This window comes from Humulus lupulus, chromosome 9 (assembly GCF_963169125.1).
Source record: "Humulus lupulus chromosome 9, drHumLupu1.1, whole genome shotgun sequence".
Taxonomy (NCBI): Eukaryota; Viridiplantae; Streptophyta; class Magnoliopsida; order Rosales; family Cannabaceae; genus Humulus; species Humulus lupulus.
In genome coordinates this window covers 127188893-127214634 of record NC_084801.1, presented here as the reverse complement: position 1 = coordinate 127214634, position 25742 = coordinate 127188893, and the positions used below count along the sequence as shown (strand labels likewise).

General features: G+C 39.6%; 1 protein-coding gene and 1 long non-coding RNA gene across 11 annotated transcripts; one reads left to right on the top strand and one right to left on the bottom strand.

Moving 5' to 3' along the window:
* The first annotated feature begins 9854 nt into the window (after positions 1 to 9854).
* On the top strand, positions 9855 to 18147 carry LOC133802384 (uncharacterized). 10 transcript variants are annotated; one of them, XR_009877286.1, is made up of 7 exons: positions 9855 to 10077; positions 10166 to 10303; positions 10404 to 10459; positions 10558 to 13548; positions 14956 to 15072; positions 15887 to 15955; positions 16442 to 17404. It is a non-coding gene; the product is annotated as an uncharacterized LOC133802384 (long non-coding RNA). The 10 variants fall into 10 exon arrangements; XR_009877287.1 differs by having other exon boundaries at positions 15887 to 16023; XR_009877289.1 differs by lacking the exons at positions 15887 to 15955; positions 16442 to 17404 and adding an exon at positions 17917 to 18147.
* Positions 18148 to 23816: 5669 nt separating this feature from the next.
* On the bottom strand, positions 23817 to 24872 carry LOC133800030 (uncharacterized mitochondrial protein AtMg00860-like). Its single transcript, XM_062238008.1, has 3 exons — positions 24836 to 24872; positions 24542 to 24659; positions 23817 to 24120 (listed from the first exon to the last, which is right to left on the bottom strand). Exons 1-3 carry the CDS (start codon positions 24870 to 24872, stop codon positions 23817 to 23819), a joined length of 459 nt encoding a protein of 152 aa, XP_062093992.1.
* Between the last annotated feature and the right edge of the window lie 870 nt (positions 24873 to 25742).

Sequence of the window (25742 nt, the reverse complement as noted above, 5' to 3'; positions counted from 1 at the left end):
ATGGAGTCAGTGGCACTCACCACGAGAGAAATCTTTATGAAGTACGTGATAACGGGAATGTCCCACCGAACCAAGCTCGAGCTTGGAGGGACAATAACCCACCAAACATGTACGATCGAATGGGAGCTGTTAAACAGCCCCAGGGAACCAAGGACCAAACCCTCGAGAGGTTAGCCAAAATGGAGGAGCTGATGAAAAAACTCCTATCAGAGAAGGAAAAATACGAATATGACTCGGGGGATGAGCTCGAGCTATTCACCCCCAACATCGCAGCAACAACATACCCGCCAGGTTTTAGGATGCCCCATTTATCAAAATTCGATGGAGATGGAGATCCGTCCGACCACTTGGGAGTATTCAATACTCTGATGATGGCCCATAATATCAGATCTGAGTTGAGGTGCTTGGTATTCCCTTCGACTCTGGTCGGACTGGATAGGAAATGGTTCAAGCAATACAAAAAGCATTCTATCAGCTCGTGGAAGAGCTTCTCCGCTGACTTCAAGAGGGCATTCTAGGCTTCTCAAGTGGCTCGTATCAAAGCAGTCTCCCTTGAAAATGTGAAGCAGCAGCCCGGAGAGCCTCTGAAAGCTTATTTGAGTAGGTTCGCCAATATTGCTGCGCGAGCTAGAGACGCGGATGAAAGTTCTAGGCTTATGGCGATGAGAACTGGAATCCTTGTTGGGGGCGACCTATGTAAATAAATCTAGAGAAAGGGCGTTAACATCGTGGATGAGTTCCTGAACAGGGCTCAACGGTGGATCAACTTGGAAGTGGCGCGAGCTTCGGTCGCAGGAACCAGCCAAGTCTCTGCCCAACCTGTTGGAGCGGTAATGGATGTTGCAGCTACGGCTCAAACTGTTACCCAGAATAACCAAGGGGGAGGTACCAAGAGGAAGGGAAGTGGCGAGGGCGGCCAGAATGGTTCAAAGAAAAACAAGCCCGTGGAGAAGTTCAAATTGATCTATGAACTTATGCCGACCTCACGGATACTAGAGAGCACATTTTCTTGGCAAATTCTGCCTGCCTTCCATGGAAAAAGCCGGAGTCTCTAAAAAATCAAAGAGTGAAGAGTGACCCTTCAAAAAAAATTTGATTCCATAATGACATTGGTCATAACACCGATGATTGCAGGCACTTGAAGGATGAGATTGAGACACTCATCAAGGCCGGACCTTTGGCTCAGTATGCCCGAAATCAAATCACTTCTAATCAGCTCGCTAGGCAAAACATTCAATCAGCTCTGGAAGTTCTCGCAAATCAGACCGGAGCTCAGGTGAATCAGGATACCCCTCATCTGATAATAGGGGGAGAGATAACAACCATCTCCGGAGTCCCTCATTTGGCAGGCACGAGTAAAGGTGCCCAGAAGAGGTATATCAATGAGCTGAGGTCTCACAATGGAGTTGAGGAGAAAAGGGCATCGACATCCTCCATGGAGAGCATGCTTTACCACTGCTGGGCCTTCAATCAGGACGGCAACTTCTCCTTTATGGCCGACGCGTGGGGGCACTATCTTGAGAAGTTCAAGGTTCGGCTACAACAGGAGTTGCATGCGCCAACTGAGACCAGGGAGACCTCTGCTGCGGGCAAGCAGGAGATTGAGGAGGTGACGTCCTCAGAGCGGCCTAGGGAGGCTTAGAATTTTTGTATTGTTATTTTTATTTGCTTTTATTTGTAAATGCTAAGTACGAGGTTATTCTCCTCGAGACAATTAGTACATTAACTTCAGTTATCCAAGTTTTACTTGTTTTCCAATCTCTCATCCTTTATGATGTGCTAGGCAGAAACTTAGTTCGCGTTAGTTTTATTGGCACCTCGTGTTTTTTTTAGAAAAAACACTGGTTAATCAATTTAACCAACTTCTAAGTTTTGGAACCTGGTCGTGTCCAGGATATTTAATTTTAAACACTTAGTTCGCGTTATTTTTATCGACACCCCGTATTTTTTTAGAAAAACACTGGTTAATCAATTTAACCAACTTCTAAGTTTTGGAACTTGGTTGTGTCCAGGATATTTAATTTTAAAAACTTAGTTCATGTTAGTTTTATCGACACCCTGTGTTTTTTAGAAAAAACACGGGTTAATCAATTTAACCAACTTCTAAGTTTTGGAACCTGGTCATGTCCAGGATATTTAATTTTAAAAACTTAGTTTGCGTTAGTTTTATCGACACCCCGTGTTTTTTAGAAAAAACACTGGTTAATCAATTTAACCAACTTCTAAGTTTTGGAACCTAGTCGTGTCCAGGATATTTAATTTTAAAAAACTTAGTTCGCATTAGTTTTATCGACACCCCGTGTTTTTTAGAAAAAAAAACATTGGTTAATCAATTTAACCAACTTCTAAGTTTTGGAACATGGTCATGTCTAGGATATTTAATTTTTAAAAACTTAGCTCGCGTTAGTTTTATCGACATCCCGTGTTTTTTTTTTAGAAAAAACACTGGTTAATCAATTTAACCAACTTCTAAGTTTTGGAACCTGGTCGTGTCCAGGATATTTAATTTTAAAAAACTTAGTTCGCATTAGTATTATCAACACCCCGTGTTTTTTTTAGAAAAAACACTGGTTAATCAATGTAACCAACTTCTAAGTTTTGGAACCTGGTCGTCGGGTGATCTGTCCCCCAAGTAATCGGGAAGTGGACTTGCTGGGTTACTTTGAACTAACATACAAACGAAACTGTACATAGACACAAATGAAACCATACACATCATCATTCTTTTTTTTTTTTTTTATAATTAATTGGATTTTATATGCAAATCTCAAATGTATAGCATTCCAGGTCCGTGGTACCATTTCTCCATTAAGCCGGGCCAATTTGAAAGTACCTTACTGTATGATTTCGATGATCTGATAGGGCCCTTCCCAGCTCGGGCCTAAGGCACCATCTTTGGGGTCCTTGGCCGCTAGAAACACCCTTTGGAGTACCAGGTCTCCTAATCCAAAGACACATCTCTTAACCTTTGAATTAAAGTAACGAGTGATTTTCTGTTGATAATGCGCGAGCCGTAGCTGTGAATCTTCTCGCTTTTCATCAATCAGGTCGAGGGATGCGCTGAGCAATTTGTCATTCTGCTCTTGGCTGAAGGTCTGGATCCTGTGCGTGGCTATCTTTGTTTTGACAGGAAGGACGGCCTCACTTCCGAAAGTCAGGGAAAAAGGGGTGTGCCCCATCGATGTTCGATGTGAGGTCCGATACGCCCATATCACCTACAAGAGCTGCTCGGGCCAAACTCCCTTGGCCTCGTCCAGCCTCTTCTTAAGGCTTGCCTTGAGCGTCTTGTTCATAGCTTCGACCTGCCCATTAGCCTGGGGGTAGGCCACAAAGGAAAAACTCTTAATTATGCCGTGTCTTCCACAAAATTCGGTGAAGAGGTCGCTATCGAATTGGGTTCCATTGTCTGACATGATCTTCCTTGGTAGTCCGAACCGGCAGACAATATTCCTAACCACAAAATCGAGGACTCTCTTTGATGTTATTATTGCCAGGGGCTCCGCTTCTGCCCATTTAGTCAAATAGTCAATGGCCACTACTGCATAGCGAACTCCTCCTTTTCCTGTGGGCAGGGCTCCAATTAAGTCAATTCCCCAGATCACGAATGGCCATGGGGACGAGATCATCTTCAACTCGACTGGTGGAGCTCGGGCGATCGTGGCAAACCGTTGGCACTTGTCACATTTTTGGACGTAGGAAATTGAGTCCTTTGATAGAGTGGGCCAATAATATCCTTGCCTCAATATCTTCAAGGCTAGGTTTTGCCCCCCAGCGTGATCTCCACAAAAGCCTTCATGCACCTCCTGCAAAATAGTTTTAGCCTCCTCTTGTAGAACACATCGCAGAAGAGGCAGAGACAGGCCACACCAGTACAACGTTCCATCTATGATTGTATACCTCGGAGCTTGATAGAGTATCTTCCTCGCGTCATTTTGCTCGTCGGGTAACTTCCCTGTTGTAAGGTACTCGACTATGGGAGTCGTCCAGGTTGGCTTGGCATCGATCATCTCGATCTCCCTTGTATCTTCTACCACACTTCGTCTTTCCAAGAATTCCACCAGTATCAGGCTCAAGGTCTCGGCTTCCTTGGAGGTGGTGAGTTTTGCTAGAGCGTCAGCATTGGCGTTCTGCTCACGTGGGATCTGCTCGATTAGGCTATATTCAAATTCGGACAGCTCCTTCTTCACCTTGGCCAGGTAGGCCGCCATCTTGGTTCCCCGCGCTTGGTATTCCCCTAATACTTGGTTTACCATGAGCTGGGAATCGCTGTAGCACTGGATGGCCCTGGCCTTTAGCTCCTTGGCCACTCTAAACCCAGCCAATAGAGCTTCATACTCAGCCTCGTTGTTGGAAGCCTCGAATCCGAACCATAACGCGGAGTGGAAACGATGTCCCTCTGGGGATATCAAAATAATTCCAGCTCCGGACCAGTTCTCGTTAGATGAACCATCCACAAAGACTCTCCACAAAGCCTACACCGGTTCTTCCCCAAGTTCCTCTTGGAATCCAGTACATTCAGCCATGAAATCAGCCAGGGCTTGGCTTTTGATTGCAGCCCGTGGTACGTACAATATTTCGAATTGGCTGAGCTCGATGGCCCATTTCAAAAGATGTCCTAATGCCTCAGGTTTCTGTAGTACCTGCCTTAAAGGTTGATCAGTCATGACGTGGATTGAATGGGACTGGAAATACAGCCTAAGCTTTCTGGAGGCCGTGATGAGGCAGAAAGCCATTTTTTCCATTAACAGATCTGCGATTCAGCTCCGAGAAGCCTTTTGCTAATGTAATAGACTGGTTTTTGAGCCCGATCCTCAACCAGGATCAGCACGGCGCTAGCCGCATCTTCCATAACAGTTAAGTAAAGAAAAATAGGCTCTCCTGCCGTTGGCTCGGCTAAATGTGTTTTTAGGTCGAGGAAGGCCCGCTCACATTCTTCGGTCCATTCAAACTTTTTATTCCCCCGGAGCAGGTTATAGAATGGCAAACACTTGTTGGTAGACTTGGAAATGATCCGATTAAGGGATGCCATCCTTCCTGTCAGATTCTGGACGTCTTTTCACGACTGGGGCAATGGCATTTCGAGTAGCGATCTGATTTTGTTAGGGTTCGCCTCTATCCCCCTAGTGTTGAGTATGAAATCCAAAAAATTTCCTAACGCCATCCCGAAGGTACATTTTTCGGGATTCTACCTCATACCATACTTCCTCAGGATCTCAAAACATTCCCTCAGATCGAGAACATGGTCATCGACAATTTTTGACTTGACCAACATGTCGTCAACATACACTTCCATGTTTTTCCTGATCTGATTAGCGAACATTCTATTGACCAATCTTTGATATGTAGCTCCCGTGTTCTTCAGCCCGAAGGACATGACTTTGCAACAATAAACATTGGTTGGAGTCATGAAGTTGGTATGCTTCTGGTCTGCGGGATTCATAGCAATCTGGTTATAACCAGAGTACGCATCCATGAAGGACATGAGCTCGTGCCCTGCTGTGGCGTCCACCAACTGGTCAATTCTTGGTAAGGGGAAGCAATCCTTGGGACGTGTTTTATTCAGGTTAGAGAAGTCGATGCAGGTCCGCCATTGTCCATTAGGTATTGGGACCAGAACAGGATTTGCGACCCAGATCAGGTATTTTGCCTCGCGGATAAAGCCGCATTTTAAAATTCGAGCGACTTCCTCTTCCAGGGCCGCAGCCCGGGTCGTGCCCAAACGCCTCTATTTTTGCGACTTCGCAGGCATGCTTTTTTCCAAGTTGAGGGTATGCATGATGATGCTTGGGTTGATCCCTACCATGTATTCATGAGACCAAGCGAAAACGTCTAGATTTCCATGCAGGAATTTTAGCAGCTCCGCCTTTCTCTCATCACCAAGGTTTTTCCTGAGCCTAACCACCCTCGAAGGGTATTTAGGATTGATGTTTACCTCTTCGAGCTCTTCGATAGCCTGGAGCTCGGGCCTATCTTCGCCTATTCTAGGGTCGATATCGTCACTCAGGGTGGTACCTACGCCGTCGGCTGGCTGAGATTCCTTTATCCCAGGGCCAATTCTCACTTCCTGGGGTTCCTCGCTTTCGCCCTGAATGGCCATTGTCTGCTGCCTGGGTTGTGATTTTTCCTTCATGGAAATGCTATAGCATTCCCTGGCAGTGAGCTGATCGCCTCGGACCGTACATATCCCCATAGAGGAGGGGAATTTGACTGCGAGGTGGCAGATAGAAGTTATGGCTTCAAATTCCATCAATGTAGGCTGACCCAAAATTGCATTGTATGCGGTGGGACAATCGATGACCACAAACTCGAGGAGCTTGGAGACAGTTCGAGGTCCCTCTCCCAAGGTTATTACCAGCTTGATTGTTCCTATCGCTACCGACCCTTCGCCAGAAAACCCATACAACATGATGGAGGTGGCCTTCAGCTCGGTTACCGACAGCCCCATTTTTTCAAGCGTGGACCGAAACAACAAGTTCACTGAACTCCCATTATCAATTAGTATCCTCCTAACTCTCCGATTGGCGAGCTGGGCGGTTATGACTAGAGGATCGTTATGTGGGAACTGGACATGACTAGCATCTTCTTCGGTAAAACTAATTGGCTGTCTCTCCAATCGCTGTTGTTTAGGTATGTGATGCTCTGGGACAAACTCGACTCCGTTGTGAGACCTCAATTCGTTGATGTATCTTTTCTGGGCACCTCTGCTCGAGCCTGCCAGATGAGGGCCTATAGAAATGGTGGTTATCTCTCCTCCTATTATTGGAGGAGGGATGTCTTGACCCACCTGGGCTCCAGTTATATTTGCTAGGACTTCCGGAGCTGATTGAATGTTTTGCCTGGCGGGTGGATTAGGAGTGACCCGATTCCGGGCATACTGAGCCAGGGGTCCGGGCTGGATGAGTGTCTCGATCTCATCCTTCAGATGCCTGCAATCATCGGTGTTGTGACCGATGTCGTTGTGGAATCGACAAAATTTGGAAGGGTCTCTCTTTGCCTTCTGATTCTTCAAGGGCTCTGGTTTTTTCTAGGGAAGGCGGGCAGAATTCGCTAGGAAAATGCGCTCTCTAGTGTCTGTGAGGTCGGTATAAGTCGCGTAGACCAGTTTGAAGTTCTCCACGGGCTTGTTCTTCTTTGGACCGTGCTGGCCGCCCTCACCCCTTCCCTTTCTCTTGCTTCCTCCCCCTAGTTATTCTGGGGAACGGTTTGAGTCGTTGTTACGACGTCCGTTTCCACTCCAGCGGGCAGGTCAGAGACTTGGCCGGTTCCCGCGACCGATGCTCACGCTTCTTCCAAGTTTATCCATCTCTGGGCCTTGTTCAGGAATTCATCCATGGTGCTGACACCTTTCCTCTGGATTTCTTTCCACAGATAGCCCCCAACAAGGATTCCAGTTCTCATAGCCATGAGTTTGGAACTTTTGTCCGCGTCTCTAGCTCGAGCCACAATGTTGGCAAACCTGCTTAGATAAGCCTTTAAGGGTTCTACGGGCTATTGCTTCACGTTTTCCAGGGAATCCGCCTTGACGCGAACTGCTTGAGAGGCTCGGAATGCCCTCTTGAAATTGGCAGAGAAACTCTTCCATGAGTTGATAGAATGTGTCTTATATTGCTTGAACCATTGCCTAGCTGGCCTGATCAAAGTCGAAGGGAATACCAGGCATCTCAGCTCGGGTCTGATACTATGGGCCATCATCAGGGTGTTGAACATCCCCAAGTGATCCGACGGATCTCCATCCCCATCGAATTTGGATAGATGGGGCATCCTGAAACCTGGCGGGTACGCCGTTGCTGCGATGTTGGGGGAAAAAAGCTCGAGCTCGTCCCCCGAGTCGTATTCGTCTTTTCCCTTCTCTGATAGGAGCCTCTTCATTAGTTCCTCCATCTGAGCTAACCTTTCGAGGGTTTGGTCTTTGATCCCTGGGTTGTTCTGGGGTTGTTCAACAGCTCCCGTCCCATTGTATGCGTTAGGCTGGTTATTGTCCCTCCAAGCTTGAGCTTGTTCTGGTGGGACATTCCCGTTGTCACGTATTTCGGAAGGACCATCCTCTCAGCGATCATGACTTTCGTTTCTGGTCGGCTCTCCCCTCTGCGAGTTGAGGCGATCTCAAAGGTCGGTTCGCGGGGCAGCTCGAGGGCTTTGTGCTGAACTTAGATGATTTCTCAAGTCTCCACCAGATCTGCCTTCGGTGGCTTTCGGTCCAATAACTCCCATTGGAAAAGCTCAGAGCCTGCTGTCGAGGGTGAGGATCTGGGACATTTCCGTGTGCTCGCAGGTGATGAGTAGGAACGACGGGAGGAAGATTCCTCCTGCTGTTTTCGTATGCAGGAATGTCTCGAGCAGGATGAGGATGAGATGGATATCTTATCTACGAAGGAGGATGTCTGATTGGTGATGCAATTCTAGTTCCGTCAGGTCGGACCAAACTAGCTCGCGGTCTCTCTGCTCCAGCGCCTCCAGCCCTCTGCGTCTGGCGATCCGATCGCTGTGCGGGGGGGCTAGTTGGAGCAAGTTGGCCACGCGAGCTCCCCCCAGATCTCCTCCTTGAACCATCGCGGGCTCTCCTGGGTGCATTTGATGGTGGAACCAAACTTCGGGCTGAAGTTCTGACTGACCGGCTGACTCGTTAATGGACCCTGGGAAAATCATCAAACAAAGTTTCCTGGTGATGGTGCGACATGGGCGCAGAACTCGGGGTTTAGGTTCTAACGGATCGACTGGGCCTGGGCCGACTATCCCAGCGGGACTTGTGAGTCTTGCTTTGCTTCTTTCCGACGTTAACGTCGGTCGCAAGAGGGGGTAGCTGGGCTAAGACTTCCTCGATTTGCTTATTTTCTTTGACTAGATGGCTCCTCAACTGCATGTTTTCCATTTCCACCGCTGTCAGGTATGTAGCGACCCGACTTTTCTTAACTAGACCCACCGAACACGACTATGACTATCCGGGGTGAACTGGACCCTTACGGTAAACTCTTTGGTAAAAATCGGACGTTAGAAACTAAATAAACTTTAAAGTAAACTTTGGAAAATTTTACATTTGAGTACTTTGAAATAAAATAGTGTTTGGATGGGATCCCATAGTTTTTTTAAAAAAAAAACAAAATGTAGTTTAAACGTAACTTAAGAAATAGTCTGTAGCCACATGGCTTTCTTTAGATAAACTAGCAAACATGAAATTGATAAAACTGTTACTGGACTCAGCGGAAAACTTAAGAGAACCCTGACAACCACTACTACAAAATACACTTTACGGGACACATTTTTAGGACACACACCTAAATGTAAGTCCTAAAAAATGTCTCTGGGGTTTTTAGGACTCTCATTGAGAGTCCTTAAAAATTACATTTTAGGACTCGCAATGAGAGTCCTAAAAACATATGTGAGTCCTAAAAAACCTGAATAAAAAATTTAAGAGTGGTGACTTTTAAAACTATTTTTTTTCTTCTAAATTTTTCATATTTTTAACTTTTGTATTTATAATAATATTTATATTTATATTAAAATTTAAATTTATTATATTTAAATTTAATTTAACTATATTATTCTTTAACATATTTATAAAATTAGTATTAGTTAAAAACGTGTTGTTTTATTGATTGGTTAAATATTGTAAAATAATTTTAAAATTTCTATAAATTTATTAGTTGTAATTTTTTTAACTATGTTTTTTTTTTTGTGAATTCCATATAAATTATCTATGTTTTTTTAAAAAAAAAAACAAGTATGATTATACTCTACAATTAAATAAAAATATAATTATACTCTATTTTAAATTAATTCAAAGTTATAAAATAAAATAAAATATAAATTAATTTAATAAATACCTAAATAATAAAGGAAATTATGGCGCTAAATGAAATAGTAATGGCGCCTTAACTTTGTTTTCAGCTGAAATTGGTTCTCTACCCTAAGTTACCATCCCGCCTCTCTCCTATGCTAGGTGTCTCTCTCGATCTCTCACTCTCTTTCTCACATGGCCGAAAAATGAAGAAGGCTTGGATGAATGGAAGGGTACGTACAGAGGCTTCTCTAGGAGACAGGCTTCGAACGGGGATGATGCGGCAACACCATTGTTTGACGGTAACTCTCTCTCTCTATCTCGCTCCCTCACTCTCTCTTTCTCTCTTTGAGACACTGTCTCGTCCGATCTTCTCTTTGTTTGTTGCAGATGTGCGACATGGTGATGGGGCTTGAGGATTGGGGCGTGCGACAGGGAGGTTGGGTCATGGATTCTACAGGGTGGCTCGGTCGTGGGTGTGATGGTGCTTGCGGGGGTGGTTCGTGCGACGGGTTCGACTTCGGCAAGGTTGTACTTCAACAAATGATTTCATCTAGGTTTGATGATTGTTTTGAGTTTTGTCGTGATTTAGCTCTAAAACTGAAATTTAATCTTCAAACTTGTTTAGGGGATTTTACTTTGATTTCCAAAAGGCATGAGAAGCGTTAAGAAATTGAAGATAAGGTCAGTTGAATTCAAAGTTCTCTTCTTTTTTTGGAAAATTGTTTTTTTTTTAATAGTGAATGAATTATACTGATTCTTGTTTATTACTTTTGTTTCAGGTTATCTGGATTACTGGTGCCAGTCGTGGAATTGGTACATATATATATTTACATTTTTGTTTCAAACTTTCATTTTCTGTACGTGTACTGGTTAATTGAACTATATTTTTGTTATTTCTTAATTATTTTCTTCTAGGGTGTTTAAATTAGTTAAATACTTTATGTTAATGCCACTTCATTGGACAAGGTTGATAAAATTTTGGGCTATTCTTTTCTTAAATGATTAAAATACATATTTTAAATATTCTCAGTTGGGTTTCTCTTCAAGTTGTAATTTTCTTTTAAAAAAAAACAAAAACAAAAACGTATTGTTGCTTCAAAACCTTCATGTGTTCCTTTATGTGGTAGTTGTCACCACAAATGTGTCAAGATTATGATATACTCAATCAAATTGGTTCGTGCTGTTAGAATCATTGTAAGCTGACACATAACGCACAATTTAACCTTTATTGGATTCATTGCTGTTACTTAGCTTCACTGAGTGCAAAGGTACACTAGCATGAAGAACTGCCATATACTGTGTTGAGCTAGTTTCTATGTTGAACTAGTTTGAGGATAATGTAGATCTTTAGTTTAGAGTTTAGGCAGTCTAAAATAACTTAGGGGGTTCTATGTAGAGCTTTAGTTTAGAGTTTAGGCAGTCTAAAAGTAAAATCTTTTATAAGCATATGAACTTTCAGAAAGGATAACAGTTTTTGTAAATTGAGATTACTAATAGGAACTTAGCATATTTGTAAATTGAGGCTCGTTGATGGTCTTTTTTGATATTATTCCATTACACATTGCATTTTTATTATAAAGTTGTCTCTGTAAGATTATCTATTATACTCATGCCTAATTAATCTTTGAGTGACATTTGACTTTGTTGCAGATGCTATATTACAAGATGACCATATGTGTGGCCATATATTTTTTCATAGAGTATGAGTTCAAAAAGAATTTTAAGGGCTTTATGTGGATCTCCTTGATCTAAGTTGTGATTTCTACCATGCTATATTAAGTTGAATTAGAACCTGAAGAGATGTTTAGTTCCAATACAATTATTTATTTATTGGGTTAAATAACAATCTTATTTAGATGAAGGACCCTCATTTAAATTTGGATACAAGCACACCTATTTTTTCAAGCAAGTGTTGTTCCAAACATTCAATCCACAAAGTGTAAAAGAAGAAGTGACATTTTTTAGTCATGTTGTATTTGGTAGAAGTGTTCATTGTAGACTTGTTGGGTTTCATCTTGGTAAAATTATTGAGATTGTTGAGATCAGATTTTTGATCTTGTTGATTGTTATGGTCAAGTATTTTATTGGTTTATTAAGTTTCTGTTTGGAGGCCGGTGATTTCTGGACTGGGTTGAGTGGGTCTGTTTAACATATATACATAGTCGAACCACTTGCACTCTGTTGCCAAATTAATTGATTCACTTTGGGGATTTTTTAAGAGCTGTAGTAAATTTTGGTTTGGAAACAAGCTTGAATAAGATATATTAATCAGAAGTATTTCAGTTTCAATCACAATATGTTTTCTTTTAGTTATGAATTGTTTTGGTTTTTATGTCTTGTAATGATTCTTATAAAGCTCATTTTATTATGTATCTTTGTTGTTGATGATCTCAGATTGATATGTGATATGAGATTGTTACAGTATCCAATATTATATGTTGAAGAGACTTGAAGAGCTCTTGTGTCTCAGTATCTAGGATGCTGAGAAGCATCTTCATACATATATTTGTTTGAATTATTTGATGTTTAAATTCAATCTCTTTTGTTAGGCAATATAAGCCTTCACTGTTCTTTCACAGTCATTTTTAGGACATTTTGAATAGCAGTTTTGTTTTACTTTTTACATTTGCCTGAGATAATTGTTGGATTCTCTTAGATTTATTATATCTTTTGATAATGCCAATCTTAGTCTTAATATGAAATATCATGTATTATATTTATATCTACTAGTCTTAAATTTATCATTCACAACCATATACATATGCTTTTTTATATCAAGATAAATTAATTATATTAATATTCTTTGATAACTGAAAAATAGTTATGAATATATAGTAATATTAATATTCATTGATCACTGAAGAGGCAAGATACTCTAATACCAATAGCAGCACAGGACCTTAATGAACAATATATACTCTCTTATGTTTCAGGAAACAAATACTTCTCTCATCTCTCCTCTCAGCTTTCAAATTCTGTTTGTTATTATTATTTTGCAGGTTTGAACAAGGTATATATCAACCTATTCAAAACCTATATAGTACTAATTCATCTGTCTGCAGACGATGAATGGCATTACTCATAACCCAGATGCTTTCGTTGTTAATATTGGTAAAACTTTCATGGTATATGGTATGTAATGCTTCACTTAATTTTCTTGTGTGTGTATATATATTTATCTAATAGGGGTTTTCCTTGCAAATAGCATTATTATATACAGTATATGATCTTTAAAATGGATTGTTATTTGTTTTGCCTCATGCTCTTGACATTGACACTCGGTGGGACATTTTAAGACAAAGGATTGGGGAGTTTTCTTCTTGTTGTGTTTTGGCTTTTTCTAAATTTTGTTTGACCAAAAGTTTTGATATCTTTCTTTTTTATTTAGGTTTCTTATTTATTTGTATGTGATGATTTATTTGCAATAAGTTGTTTGATTTAGTTCTGAAAGTTAGCTTTCTTAGCATTAATTTAGTTATGAGTATATATATGGACTCTTGTATCTATTGGGTTCTCTTTTTATGATGCAAACCAGGTGTTTGTGATATTGGATTTTGAAGTGTGATGTGTGAAATTCATGCAAGTTTCCCTTACTGCAGTAGCTAGTGATGGCTTTGGGAAGATTACATGACGGTGGCTTGCTGGGTTCATAACTTCGACGAAGGCTCAAGGATGACGATATAGCAAGTGGACTAGCGAGGGAACTTGAGACGCCGGGGGCACACGATTACTTTTCTAGACCTCATAATTTTGGAGCTGAAATCATTATGGTAAAGTATATATATTGATTTTGGAGTCGAATTTTATTGATTGGTGAAGCTTTATTTGACACAAAGGATCATTGTGAAAATAAGTATTATTTGTGTGTCTTGAATTTGTTTGATGAAAGGTTCCTCTAAGATAAAATTATATTTAATTGATAATCTTGTATAGTTTGAGATGTATTTATGCATTATTGTTTGATTTAATTATTGATCATCTTTTTAGTATAGAACATCACACACAATCTGTTTGATAAAAGTTCTCATATGATTTTTGAATTTTATAGTATTGATTTTTATTGAATAAATGCCTATTTCTGGGACTTGAGATGATGAAAAGTTATATGTGATAATTCAAGAAAGCAAGATCAATTTTTTTTTTTATGTGAGTATAGGATATGAATAGATTAAATGTCATATTTTGCTTGATTAAGTTTGTCATAGAAAGAATCAATTGCCCTTGCTTGTGCATATACATCAATATACTAAATGTTGTTTGTGTTTGAGCTTTAGATGATTGGCAATTGAAACTTCTGGAACTTACAAAAAGTATGAGACCAACTTTGTCGTATTGGCTATACAATAAACAAATGCTATTTATAATAGATTGGGATTTTGTTTTACTCTGCCCTTTTTCCAATGTAAGAAAATGAAGAGAGTGAATGTGATAGATGGCTAGGCTAGTAAATTAGGGGATATGTTGTCCGATTTTCTACAGATGGTGACATGTTGGCTTTTCTCTTTTTCTTCTATTTTCAGTGCAAGATGTGTATTTTACTATGTTTTAATTTTCATGTAATATGTTTTTTTTGTAACCTATGTATTTGTTAAATTTTCATGTAGTATATTTCTTTTAATTGATGTTGTGCTTTGCTCAGTCAGATTATGTTGTGTGATTATATCATTATAGCAATTTATGCATGTTCTACAATTTTCTTGCATAGCACATGTTTGATGAAAGTCCCAAGTGTTATCCTATAATCTTAATATTAGGCTCCAAAATCTAAATGTTTAGTATAATCGTCTTCCCGCTTTTGTTTAGGAGCTTTCTCTAAAATCTGTCTTATTTTGTCGCTTGATATAGAAAATAGCTTAGTGTGGCAAAAGCTAGAATTTGTCTTTGGTAAACACTAGTTTTTATGAAATTGCAATATATTTTTTTTCTAGAGATGTGACACTCAAAGTTCTTTGGGATTTAAATGTTGGTTTGAAATTATTTCTTCATAGCATGTGGACTGTCTTGTTTTGCACTTAAATTTCTTTTATCTTGGATATATGTAATTGATCTTTTGATTAGTACATTATAACTTTAAGTTTTTAAAATAAAATAAAATTTATATATGGTTGTTTCTTGATATAATGTTACACTTAATGAGTACGATTTCTATTGTTGGGATTTTAACGAGGCAATTATAGAACCTGGCTTCACATTTATGGCTGCTAATTTTGATGGAATACTTGGATATGGCTGCTAATTTTGATGGAATACTTGGACTTGGATTTCAAGAGATCTCGGTTGGAAATGTTGTTTGGGTAAATCTATATTATCTTTTCTTTTCTTGCTAAGTACTATGGATTTAGGATCTGATGCATATTACTTACAAAGTGCATGTCTTTATATGTGTGTATATATGTATATTAATTTCTCGTTGTTTATTGTATATTTGCTAATGTGCTATGAATGATTGGTAATTTGGTTTATTAATGTCTGTGATTTGATAAACTAACTAGCTTGAGCACTTTTAAATTGAGACTGACAGATATATATTCTTTAGTTGACAAGTATGTATTCCTTAGTTTAAAAAACTAAGACTAACTACTTAAGCCATGAGAAAGTGTCGATATTCTTAGCTGGACAAGGGTCCTGTTATTAAAACTTGAGAATTTTTTATTTTGATGTTCTTTACATTTTAGTCAAATTTTCTTTACTTGATAGGAAACATTGAGGGGAACTATGGTATATGAGTGGTTGAAATGACCATGGCAATAATATTTTTGGCTATGTAAGTTGGGCATTTGGTTTTGTACATAATAAAACAGCTGTACACTCGTTGATTTACTTACTGACCTCACATGAAGCTTGTAGAGTAGTCTCTGAAAGTTCTTTTGTACAGGCATATTTTGTTCTTTTGTTTATGAGCTGATATTTGATATTTTTTATGTCTTTTGTAGGGCCTAATTTGAAGTAATTTGGATATAATTGTTAGTTTTGTTCTCTTGGTTTTGAAGTACAACATATGAACTTGAGATATATGAAAACTAGTGATTTTTTGCTAATTGTGGCAATTGCAACTTGCAAAGCTATTTAGTGTTGAAATTTTTGACTTAATAACTTGTGTTAATACAGGGTTGCCTACAAAATAATCAAACAACTCCGGAATGAACTTTTTTTCCTTAGATACATATTTGAAACCAAGTATGCCTCTCTTTCCCTCCACATATTGAAGGGGGTTTATTAGTCACTCCATTGGGACTGGGAGGGAGGTATTTATGAGAGAACATATAGTTTTATGGTGTCACACATGTATTAGTAGTTAAAGAATGAAAACTTATGTTGATAGATTTTTTTTTTTCTACTCCAAAAACTAAATGACTTATTTTTTTTTCTTGCTTGGGAAACCCCATGTATGCTTGTTGATTAGTGCTCAAAAGATGTCATTTTATCAAGTTTAAGTTTAAATTAAATTAAGTTTTGAATAATATTTTCTTGAATTTATTATGATATATTATTTAAGTGGAAAATATTAGTTTTAATTTAATTTAAAAATATTTTATATGAATTATAATGCATTTGAGTCTAATTAAAAGAAAAAAATATAGAAAAGAAAATAAAAGAATTAAACTTGAAAAATGAGAGCTGAAAAATGATATTATTGTAGTTAACTTCACTTTTTCATTCCAGGCTCAATGCAGGCCTACGGTTCCAGCAGCCCAAAGCAGTCTGGCCCAATCCTCCAACTCCTTCGGCCTTCATTCCTACAGCCACATGCATCTCCCTGCCCGCCACGTGTCCTCCCTCATCTACCCAACGTTTCTAGCCTAGCCAACTTGCCTTCTTCAGTTTCATCCAGCACCCAATGTAATCATCCTTCCTTGCGCCACCTATCCCCACCTGCCATCAGTTAAGCTCTTTTCTCCTTCAGCCGAAGGTCCAAAGCGAAGCCTCCTTCAATAGCAGCCTCTCCTGCTCAGTAAGCCCAAGTGGCCAAACAAAGGCCCGTGTCCAGATCCAGCCAAAGGCAGCTCCCATCTCCAGCAGCCCAATCCAAAGTGACCCCCACAGCCTTGCTCCCTTTCCGCCAACGTGAACCAAAGCTAGCCCAATGCATCAACACCCCAGCCAGCTGCCTACGTGGTAGTTTCTCATTGGCTGAAAATGGGTCAAAATCCTCTTGTGTCATCAGCCATGTTTTGTGGGTATTGGGCTTTGTAAACTGCTATTTTGAGCTTTAAAGCTCATGTTTTTGTGGTATTTTAGAAAAGGGGAAAATGACCATACACCAAAATAGCTAGCTTAATATTAATAATAAGATTTAATTTTTCAAAATCATATTTTATTATTAATATTTCAGATTTATTTTGTAAATCCCATTTTGTTGTTTAATTTCTTTTTGGTCATTTTTTCCTTTTATAAATAGGGACTCCTTCACATTATGTATGTAATTTTTAGAGTAGAGAAACTATAGTAAAATTTCCACTCACTTTCTTCTCATATTTTCTTCTTAGAATTTTGTGAGAATTATGAACATAATGGCCTAATCTTCTTAGGAAGGTTATGGACGATTCCATATGCAAGTGATGTTATTTTGCTACTTTGATTTACTATGTCTTAATGTAATATATTTGAGTTATTTATGTTCTTTCATCTCTATCTTTATTTACTTATACTAATAGTATATAGGATTAGTCATGCTTTTTCTATGTGCTTCTAATTAGTAAAAGTAATATTGATACATAATTTTATGTCTAATCTTCTATTGCATTATTGCCCTTGGGTATTTTGTCATTTTTAGATTTTTCATAAGATTAACTTTGTGCTTTTAAAGTAAAGAACTTTATAACTCAAATGGACTTTTGTTAGAAAAGAATATGGACTTTAATGTTAGATTTTCCAAGTAAATGTTGGGATGTGAACTATTTACTTGTGTATTTTTGTAAATCAAGTAACTAAGTAACTAAGCAAGCATATGGATGATTCTTGAAATCTTTCAACTTCTCAAACTCTTGATTACATCTTACATTTATCTCACCTAACTCACTTTATCATTTCATCAAAAAAATACAATACCAAAATCTCAAACCTCTTTCCATTTACAATTTTATTTATTTCTTGTTACTAACTTTTTGTGTTATTTTCTACTAATCTTTTGATTTTAGGTTACCTCCTTGTGGATCGACCGCCCGATTATACTACAACCACCGCTTAGTGGTTGTCACATTTTGGGCGTTAAACACTTGTTTCATTTTTCAGTAAAGAATATAGCGAAGTAACTGCCGTATATAATGCTTATTAATTATTGAATTATAGGATAAGATCTTTGGCAGGCAATTAATTAAATGTATTGTTTTGTAAAAAGGTTTTGGATAATAAGTTGAGGGCAATATGAATCTTTTGAGAAGTTTCTGAATTACTTGAGATTTTAGCACTGAATAGATCCATGCATTATTGGTGAAATACAACTATAATACATTTGGGACTCTCAAAGGGAAATATATTTTTTTTAAATCAAAATGAAAATTGTAGCTGCATTTTTTTTAAAAAAAAATTTACTTTTAAGGGCATGCAAAGCAAGTCCTAAAATCTTAATTTAAAGACACTCAATGGGATCTTTTAGGACTCACATTGCGAGTCCTAAAAACATTCTTTTAGGACTCGCAATGCGAGTCCTAAAAAATTACTTAAAGACACTCAACCCGATTTTTTAGGACTCGCAAACTTACTTAAAGGCACTCAACAAGAGTTTTTAGGACTCTCAACGCAAGTCCTAAAACATTGCAAGTCCTAAAAAACCTTAGTTTTTAAGGCTCTCAAATAGAGGACTCGCTCCTCGCGAGTCCTAAAAACTTTTTTAGGACTCGCAATGCTAGTCCTAAAAAGTCTTTTTTGTAGTAGTGAACCCTGCAGGTCGGTTGTTTCACAGTATGCATACTTCAGACAGAATCCCCTCCAGCTCATTGCACTGCTCCTTAAGCTTTTCCCTTACCTACACACACAGAGTAACTGATGAGCTATAACGCTCAGTAAGGAAGCTAGCTACAACTCATGATTCTACTATCCCAAACAAACTTTGCATAACAGAAATGCATATCCAGAAACTGTAAACTGAGCAACACGTCTAACATATTCACATAAGTCAAAGTATCGCGTAACTTACTGAAAACATATAACTGAGCCATCGTGTTATCTGTGGGGTCTTAATCCCCGTGTGGCCTCCACGGCCCAGAGAATACTCACCTCCCGTACCAAAGGGGTACACTTCGCTAAAACACGATGACCTTACTGACTTGGCGGATAACCCCACTGTACGACTGCATGGGGATCCACCCTCACAAGGCCTTGTACTGAGCCATCGAGTTATCTATGGGGTCATGATCCCCGTATGGCCTCCGCGGCCCAGAGAATACTCACCTCCCGTGCCAAAGGGGTATACTCCGCTAAAACCCGATGACTTTACTGACTTGACGGCTAACCCCACTACACGGCTGCATGGGGTCCACCCTCACAAGGTTTCCCTTGACAGTCACAAACATTGCACATGCATTCATGATAACTTTACTGTACTAAGCACATTCAAACCTGATAGATGGGTACTATCATGCGCATCCAGCCATATAATCACATATAAATATAGCAACTAGAATTTAACCGGCAGTATACAAACATGCAAACAATTCACTAAGATCACAACAAGCTAAGTTACTCTTGGTGTATACTTCCTTACCTCTTGTCCTTAGCTTTCGTGAATTATGTCTTTGTGAGTATTTCCGATCGCGTTTAAACCCTATAATCATATTGGGACAATATGTCTTAGTTTATGCTTACTAAGATTCTAAAATATATAAGGGAATTTAAAAGAAACAAAACTGAAATTCCCAACCCTGGCCCAAACTCGAGCCCTTGGGGTAAAATGACCATAATACCCCTCTCAGAATCCCAAACTCAACTTAGAAAATTATTATTTCCAATAATAATTTTATCCTAGGCCATGTTCGAAATTTCAAGTCAAAACTCCAATTATTTCTTAAAATTACGTTTTCCGATGCTCGAGTCCAATTCACGAGCCCCGAGCCCACCTCTTGACCTTGAGACTTAAAATCGGTAATATTGTACTCCCTAAAATATTTTCTAAGTCCTTGAAAATATTTCGTAGATTCTAAGTCATCAAATCTAAACTTTGAAACTAACTCCCAAACCTAGAATTTTTCTTGAAGCTTACATAATAATTCCCGAGCTAGCTTGTAAATTATTATACTTGGACAATTAACTAGGGAATTTTTATCCTTAATTCTCAATAATCAGATTTTGATCTTAGAATACCTAATCCCAAGCCTTGCAGTAACTTTCTAAAGTTTTGGAACCAAATACCACTTTTTGTCCCCTTTGGTTACAAATTGGTAACCATTTGTTACCTAAAGAAACAACATACCATGAATGCATGCTCACATGCACAAAGCCTTCATCAATGGCTTCTTGTGCACGGCCAAGAATGGCAAGCACTCTTCAAGTCCAGTTTCGAGGCACAGGTACCTCCCACAACGTTCACTGCCCCATCCCGGTACCACCATGACCCTCACCTCCGGCCACCACCACCACCACCACCACCACCACCACCGGTGGTGGTTGATCGAAGCAAACGGTCAACAATGACTCCCAAGTTTCAGCCGTGACTCCCAAACCCACGAAAGGTGGAACCCAACCCAAGGGCAACTTCTAATACACCTCTGGAACTCTTAGGGGTGTGGAAGAACACCCAGCCCGTGGCCTTAAACATCATCACTGCCTGCAACCTCCATTAACGCCGGCGGTGAAGAAACTCTCAATGCAACCATCGGCCATGGCTACAACCACCACCTTCCCACCCGAAAATTTAAGATCTACTATATTAGACCCTTCCCAACACGGATGTTCTCTAGTCCTAAAACGCTGATTAAAACCATACATAACAGCCCATAAATTCATCACCATCCTAAGAAACGAAAATGAAAAATCGGAAACTTAAAACTACGAAGGAAATCTATGAATATATACCTCTTACTGTGGCCGGTTCTTGGTGTGTTCTTTCTTCTCCTCAACTTAGTCCAAAATACTATGAACACAACAAAACCATTTGACATGAATTTGGAACTCAGAATCTAAGAGAGAAATTAACACAAAGTAGGTTCGGACTTACGTTATTTTGTTCCGACTATTCTAGCACCGAACTCTCAAAACACTCCCTTCTTTCTCTTGCTTTCATCTACAATCAAAACAGAGGTTCTAAGGACGTGTCTAAAGTCCGTAATCCAAAGAAAACCAAGAAAAACTCACCTTGCCTTCTTCTTCTTGGACCCGAACGTACCACACTCTCAAGAACACCAAGTGTTCTTCATCTTTTCTCTCTCGGTTTCCCTTTCAATTTCGAAGATGGCTGAGCAAAATGAGAGAAACATGGCACCCCTCTCAACCAACCTCTAATAACTACCCATGATCCTTTCAAAAACTTCTCACCAAAACTTGATTTGTGTGGTTGGCCGAGACACACACGTGAGAAGCACAATAATATATGTGTTGAAATGTTACATGCATTTTATCCAAAATAATGCATTAAACCACGGCTTAAAATAATTAAAATCAACTATGGTCTAAGCACTAAATAATGCAACTTTGGGATAAAATTATGTCTATGATTATGTGAGTCCTTTCAACATAAAATCATAATTTTAATCCCACAAAATTCCTCTTGAATTATTCATAGACTCCTAGTGAATAAGTCACAAAATCATAGTCTAAAATAATTCTAAGATTTTATGTGGATTCTAAACACATAAAATCATGTACTTAAACTCTTTGAACAAGATGTCCATCTTAGATTTATTTAACATCTAAGTCGCCACACTATTATCTAAAGCGATCAACTCACACTTCATTAATTAAAATAATATTCACCAAATATTATTTTAATTATTATTCCTACTCTTAATAAAAAAAATTCACAGAACAATGTTTACATAAAACACAATAAATAAATAAAAAATCCGGGTTATTACACCCTTCCCACCTTAAAAGAATTTCGTCCTCGAAATTTTTCTTACTCAAACATCTCGGGATACTTCTCGCGCATGTCATTCTCCAGCTCCCAAGTAGATTCTTCAACCGCGCTATTGCTCCACAGGACTTTAACTAGGGGTATCCTTTTAGTTCTCAACTCTTTGATTCCCTGTTCCAGTATCTTAACTGGTTTAACTTCATAACTTAAGTCCGGTTGTAGCTCTAGCGGTTCGTAACTAAGCATATGGGACTGATCGAACACATACTTTCTGAGCATGGAGACATGAAACGCATTGTGGGTACTAGCCAACACGGGAGGTAGGGCTAAGAGATAAGCAACTGGTCCCATCCTCTCGAGAATCTCAAAAGGACCTATATATCTGAGACTTAACTTCCCTTTTTTCCCAAACCTCTTAACACCTTTTGTTGGCGAGACTTTCAAGAAGACTTTGTCTCCCATCTTGAACTCGATGTCCCGCCTTTTGGCATTGACATAACTTTGTTGTCTACTCTGAGCTGTGAGCATATGCTTTCTTATTATTTCTATAACACTTGTAACCTCAAGCACCAGTTCTAGCCCAGCTAGTCGCCTCTCTCCTATCTCATCCCAATGTAAGGGTGCGACACTTCCTGCCATAAATCATCTCGTATGGGGCCATTCCGATGGTTGTTTGGTAATTATTATTGTACGCAAATTTCATGTGGTACAAGTACTCCTCCCAAGAACCCTTGAATTCTAAGGCGCACGCTCGCAGCATATCCTCCAGTATCTGGATGGTTCTTTCTGACTGCCCGTCTGTTTGCAGGTGAAAGGCTATGCTGAGTTTCAACTTCGTACCCATTGCCTCTTGCAAGCTTTCCCAGGAACCTGATGTGAACCTCGGGTCTTTCTCTGAAACTATAGATACTGGTACACCATGGAGTCTGATTATCTCTTTCATATACAACCTTGCAAATTGATTCATAGTGTACGTCATTCTCACTGGGATAAAATGAGCTGACTTAGTAAGGCGGTCCACTACCATCCAAACTGCATCGTGACGTTCTGTAGTCACTGGTAGACCAACCACGAAGTCCATAGCGATATCTTCCCATTTCCATACTGGTATTGGTAACAGTTGCAGTAACCCACCGGGTCTTTGGTGTTCTGCTTTCACTTGTCGACAAACCAAGCACTTGGCTACGTACCCGGCTATGTCCCTCTTCATTCCCGCCCACCAATACATGAACTTAAGATCTTGGTACATCTTTGTTGCGCTAGGGTGCAACGAGTAAGGCGTTGTGTGTGCTTCTTCAAGAATCTTATCCTTGACCTCTTGGTCGCTAGCCACACAAACCCTGCCCTTGTACCATAATATCTGGCATTCCGACATTGTGAAGTTTCCACTATTCTCTTCTTGTAACAAGGCTTCTTGTTTAACCAGATTGTCATCCAATTTTTGCTTTTCTTTAATCTCTTCCAAGAGGTCTGATTGCAATGTGAGATTGGCTAACTTGCTTGTAACTATTTCTGTCCCAGCTTTCACTATCTCTTTTTGTAATGAAGCTTCCACCAACCCTAAAGCTGCAATGGTACCATGACTTCGTTGGCTTAAGGCATCAACCACCACATTAGCTTTTCCAGGATGATAGAGTATCTCGCAATCATGATCTTTAACTAGCTCGAGCCACCTCCTTTGCCTCATGTTTAACTCCTTCTGAGTGAAAAAATATTTAAGGCTTTTGTGGTCCGTGTATATTTCACATTTGTCCCCGTAGAGATAATGTCTCCATATTTTTAAGGCAAAAATCACAGTTTCCAACTCTAAATCGTGTGTTGGATATCTCTGTTCATATTCTTTTAGTTGTCTGGACGCGTAAGCCACCACTTTTCCGGTTTGCATCAGTACACATCCCAAACCCATCTTGGATGCATCACAGTAGACTACAAACTTTTGTCGCTTTTGGGTACACACAACACTGGAGCAGTAATTGATCTCTTCTTTAACTCTTGAAAACTTTGTTCGCATTTATCAGACCACACAAACTTCTATTGTTTACGAGTAAGGTTTGTTAGTGGCATTGCCAATTTGGAGAATCCTTCCACGAATCTCCTGTAATAGCCGGCTAGACCAAGAAAACTTCTTACATCAGTGACATTCTTTGGTTTTGGCCAATCCTTGACAGCCTCAACCTTAACTTGGTCCACTGATACTCCGTCCTTGGTTACTTTGTGGCCTAAAAATACCACTTCCTCTACCCAAAACTCGCACTTCTGTAGCTTGGCACATACCTGTTGTTCTTTGAGCCTCTGGAGCGTCTTTCTCAAATGATCCTCATGCTCCTCCTTTGTCCTTGAATAGATCAAAATATCATCAGTAAAGACGATTACAACTTGTCCAAATACTCTTTGAACACCCTATGCATTACATCCATGAATGCTGCAGGGTGTTTGTTAGACCAAATGACAGTACTAAAAACTCATAATGTCCATACCGAGTCCTAAAAGCGGTTTTGGGTATATCATTTTCCTCTATCTTAAGCTGATGATATCCCAACCTCAAATCTATCCTAGAGAATACCGCTGCCCCTTGAAATTGGTCAAACAAATCGTCAATTCTAGGTAACAGATATCTGTTCTTTATCGTCACCTTATTTAGTTCCCTATGGTCAATGCACATACACAGCGATCCATCCTTCTTCTTGACAAATAGTACCGGAGCTCCCCATGGTGAGTGACTTGGTCAAATGAATCCTTTGTCAAGCAGCTCTTACAGCTGTTCTTTCAACTCCTTTAATTCTGAAGGGGCCATCCTATCCGGTGCTATTGAAATAGGGGTTGTCTCTGGTGCTAACTCGTTTACGAACTCGATCTCTCGATCTGGGGGTAAGCCTGGTAGATCTTTTGGGAACACCTCAGATTACTCACACACCACTTTAATGTCCTCAGGCCGTTGTGGCGTATTCTTAGTTGTGTCCACTATACTAGACAGGAATGCTTGGAACCTCTTTCCCATCATATCCTCCGTTCCTTGAGGACTGAGATGATTGGCGTTTAGGGTGTCGTACTTTCTCCCTTGAACACGAACTTCTCTGTACTAGCCATTTCTACATCTCGAGCAATCATTGGCTTGAGTCCTCTCATGAACTTATCGACCTTAGCTTCCTTGTTGGCCACTAAATCTCCAGCACACTTAGCCAGCCTGTTGAACTGTTGCACGTACTAGGCTACAATAGTATCTCCTTGGATCAAGTTCACACATTCATCCATCATAGAAGCTCTGATAGACTCAGTGTAAAACTGTTCGTTGAAAACTTGTACGAACTCCGCCCATATCATAGCTCTGATATCTTGGATAAGCTTCGTGTTCTCCCACCGGATGCGGGCATCCTTCTTCAGCGTATAATTGGCACATGATACTTTAGCTCGGTCTTCCAACTGCATTAGTTCAAAAATGGATTACATAGAACTCATCCATTCTTCAACTTCCATAGGATCCATGCCTCCTTCGAAAGGTGGAGTATGCAGCTTCCGGAAATGTTCGTATACCGGATCTGGTTGAGTAAGTTGTTGTGGCCTCACCTCCACAACTTGCTGGGTTGGTGGCCTTCCAACCCTAGGTACCCGATTAAGTTCTTGTCAAAGACAAGCAATCTCTTCAGATTGTGCTTGATTAATTCCCAACAGGGTAGCTGCATCCATGTTGGCATTTTCTGGGTTCAGGGTTTTTGGTGCCTGAGCCCTATTCATTCCTCGTCATACACCTCTTCGTGGAGGCATCATGATTCGTTCGAAATCCTTAAGCCAAAGAGCCTAAACTATGAACGATAAATCTTCTATCCATTCAAAAAAAAGGCCTAACACATTCTACTCAATACTCGAAAAGAACAATAACAATAATATAAATTGAGTTTCAAACCTAACATATTTTACAACAATGTATAATAAAGAGAAAAGAGCATAACAACTTTTCAT

Coding starts and splice junctions, on each gene's coding strand:
- LOC133800030 (XM_062238008.1), bottom strand. CDS start 24,872: ATGGCTAGTACAGAGAAGTTCGTGTTCAAGGGAGAAA. Junction 24,660..24,835: donor GTTCGTGTTCAAGGGAGAAA/GTACGACACCCT, acceptor AAGATCTACCAG/GCTTACCCCCAGATCGAGAG. Junction 24,121..24,541: donor AAGGAGTTGAAAGAACAGCT/GTAAGAGCTGCT, acceptor GATCTATTCAAG/GACAAAGGAGGAGCATGAGG.